Source organism: Cryptomeria japonica, chromosome 10, assembly GCF_030272615.1.
Source record: "Cryptomeria japonica chromosome 10, Sugi_1.0, whole genome shotgun sequence".
Lineage (NCBI taxonomy): Eukaryota > Viridiplantae > Streptophyta > Pinopsida > Cupressales > Cupressaceae > Cryptomeria > Cryptomeria japonica.
The window spans coordinates 568,428,249-568,431,901 of record NC_081414.1 but is presented as its reverse complement, the minus strand read 5'-3'; the positions used below and the strand labels follow the sequence as shown (position 1 = coordinate 568,431,901).

Below are 3,653 nucleotides of genomic sequence, written 5' to 3'. Positions count from 1 at the left end.
GAATATTATTTCAATAGTACTATAAAATTGTTAAAAAAAATGATAGAATAGTTCAAAGCTGTCATCATGTCAATGATATTGTAAAGTACTATTATCCAATAGAATAATAGATAAAATAATTTGAATAACTTAAAATAAATCTAAAAAATATGAACATTAAGAAATTTGATCACCTATTTTAATTCTTAATAAGCAAAGGTTCATCCTCTATGCTGCATAGAGGAGAGTCTTCTGACTTTAGGGGAGATGGAACCATTCCACCATTAAATTAGTGATGGATGCACTCATTTTACTATTAGATTAAGGCGCTTCTTTTTCGGCACCAGGCGTGGGTCAACTGGCCGACCAGGAAATGGAATCCCCTAAAGACAAAATCCACGTTCTGTAATGGCTTCCCCCATCCGTACAGGACAGAACACAGCCAATTTACCATCTCTTCCTCCGCAATTGCCGTCGTCTTTGCACTGCCGACGGAATTCTCATCAACACTTTTCATGATCTGGAGAGCGGCAGCATTCGAGCTCTGATGGAAAGGAAGCACGAGCTTCTCCCTAAAGGGGTCGAGAAAAGGCCTGAGATTTATCCAATAGGCCCGCTGATCCGATCCCCGGATGCAGTGCATGGCAAGAGCGGTGCCTGGAGTGGTTGGAAGGACAACCGGACGCATCAGTCATATATGTGTCGTTCGGGAGCATGAACTGGTTTCTATCGCCGGATCAGACAAGGGAACTGGCGTTGGGGTTAGAGGCCAGCGGGTACCGATTTTTTGTGGGTGCTCAGAAGTGACAAGGACGTTTCCGCGTTGCTTCCGCCCGGGTTTGAAATGCGGACTCGGGATCGTGGGGTTGTGTGGACTTGGTGGGCACCGCAGATACCCATTTTATCTCACCCAGCGACAGCGGGGTTCGTGAGCCACTGTGGGTGGAATTCTACGCTGGAAAGTGTCACGAGTGGAGTCCCGATTGTTGCGTGGCCGGTTCGTGCAGAGCAGAAGACAAACGCTTTCTTTCTGGTGAAGGAGATAGGGTTGGGCATTGAACCAGAGTGGGGGCCCAATTGGTCGGTGGGTAAAGATGAGGTGGAGAGAGCGGTGAGGGAGTTGATGGAAGGAGAGGAAGGAAGGAAGGTGAGGATGAGGGCGGTAGAGTTGAAAGAAAGTGTGAAGAAAGCAGTGGCGGCGGGAGGAAGTTCCATGAATGTTCTCGCAGCTGTGGCTGCTGAGTGGAAGGAGAGGGCCTCATAATTTACTCGCTTTCTGAACTAGGCAGAATATAGAGGTGCAGGTGTGGCTGATCGAAATTTAATCTAATTGGAAATGCTGTTCGACTAGGTGTGGCTAAGGCGCTATGGTAGTAGATGACTTTGAGTTTGCTTATAATGTGAGGTGTGGACTCCATTATCCAAAGATAGTTGCTTGCTTGTGTTTATTTATATTATGAGGTGTAGGTTCTATTATCTTAAGATTGGTTGCTTGTTCCTTTGTGTTCTTAGTTTTAACTAGGTCTTAATGAAGGTTCTTACTTCATATTTTTTAAATTTTTATTTGTCAAGATTACTTGCAAAATTGGGTAATATTTTATTCTATAAGTTAATGGTTTTATATGTAAAGAGAGAGTGTGTATATTATAATTATAAAAAAATTGTTTGCAATTTATATATACACTAAATCAGTTATACTTCTTTTATTCATTTTCATATTATCCCCTATAGAAATAAATGTAATTTTTATTACAAAGTAAATAAAAAATAAAATTAAAATCGCTATAAAATAAAATACTTCATGAATGACCTTTTGCATACCACTACAATCCAACAAAGAAATATTATCACCAAATGCATTCCACATATTAAGTTTCACAACTATAAACAAGATCTATTGAACTAATTTAATAATTGTGTACACTACTTACAAGAAATAGTGAATGTTTAATTTACATATTTAGTAGTATGTATATGAATTGGCAATCTCCTATAATCACTCAAATATTTAGGATTAGGAATGGTATTTGGAGATGGTGAATGGTATTTGAGAAAATGTTCTAGTACTTCAAATAAAGTTCTGCCAATATAATTACTATCAAGCTTCCTTGCTTTTGCATATGTCAAATTCACACTAAAAAGGATATTTTCGATGCAAGATTCAAACATAGTGTTTATATACCTAATTTAGATATAGAACTAAGGACCAAAATCTAGCATCAATTCTTTACCCTTGATAAATTTAAATTCAAGGATTAAATAAACCCTTGCACAAGGGTAATTAGAAATAATAAAAATTCCATCCTCCATGAAATATTTTCACTTCTTGATTTATGTGAGCAAGGTGCACAATTTTGGTTATGTTTTGTAAAATATGCATACTATGGAATGTTGCTATAGCTATATGTTTATTCATTGAATGTCTATTTGTCCATTCAATCAAGGGTTTTTTTGACTTCACAAAACTTTGACAATTGGCAAATAATTCATTTTTACTGATTAAATTAGGAATATATATTGCAAGTGGTGGGGGCAAGTTACATGATTTTATGGATTATTGATCAAATACATGTTAATTTGCCACCAAATTAATTATAGGGAAATTATAATTTTATTATTTTTTCTATAGTAGCTTAGGCACTTGTAATAAGAAACCCCCTAGAATTTTGGAGGCATATATTTTTTATCTGGTCAAATACACCAATGTTTATATGGATTGTTTTCAATCACGTGTGGTTCACCAAGTTTTTAATCCATCATTTGATAATCATGTTAATTAAATCGAAAAATTTACCAAATATAAATTCATATAAATACAATTCAAAAATCTAAAGTAATCTTTTTCACATATTAGTTTTCTCCAAATTAGATCATGAACAAGTTACAACTATGTAGGAATTAGTGAATCTATAAAAGGTAAGAGATAATTTCTTTATTATTTTACAATATAAGATTCCTCATGCTTATTTCATTGCTACAAATGATATTGAGTATGATCTAGGGTCTAGGGACCTATATGAACTATGATTCCTTCTTATTTGTTTTGTCTATCTAAACTTATATTCAATGCTACATAACATGGAACGTGATACAAAAAATGGTTAGTGTTGAGTATTTGATGGTGAATCATAAGCTTAAGAAAAAGGTAGAGTATACATACGATTAATAAATTAGAATAATGAACAACACAATAAGATAGATCTCTAGGGTGAGGGGCTTGGCTCGTTTGGAAAGAAATTTCTTGTGGTAGGAATGAGGTTGCAAGGTCTATTCTCCCCCTAGCCTACATGGTACCGAAGGGCATGTTGCACTAGCATCACTGGTCACATTAAAAAAATATTCTAATGCACTACAGTTTATAGGGGGGCTATTTGATTCCTACAATCTGAAAAAAGGTAAAAAAAATTCAAAAGCATTTTTTCTATTGCTTGTGATTATGACAGTTATTAAATTATTTTATCAATAACTAACATTAACTAGTAGTTTGAAATGAAAAGAAAAACAAGCTATATGTGCAACAAGGTTTCATTTTCTTTGTTTACAAATAAACCTCTCCAAATCACGTAAGCCTAGACCAATCGGTCTCCTTAGAAAAGAGGAATATCTCAAAACAAGGCCAATAGAGGTATGCTCGCCTTTCAACCATAAGATTTGAATATGAGTCCAACCCCAAG

The 3,653-nt window shown here is 35.5% G+C and overlaps 1 protein-coding gene across 1 annotated transcript; it reads left to right on the top strand.

The window, feature by feature from the left end:
• The first annotated feature begins 231 nt into the window (after positions 1–231).
• On the top strand, positions 232–1,426 carry LOC131027737 (UDP-glycosyltransferase 72B1-like). Its single transcript, XM_057957832.2, has one exon. The coding sequence runs from the start codon at positions 824–826 to the stop codon at positions 1,241–1,243; it is 420 nt and encodes a 139-aa protein (XP_057813815.2). The 5' UTR covers positions 232–823; the 3' UTR covers positions 1,244–1,426.
• Positions 1,427–3,653: the final 2,227 nt, after the last annotated feature.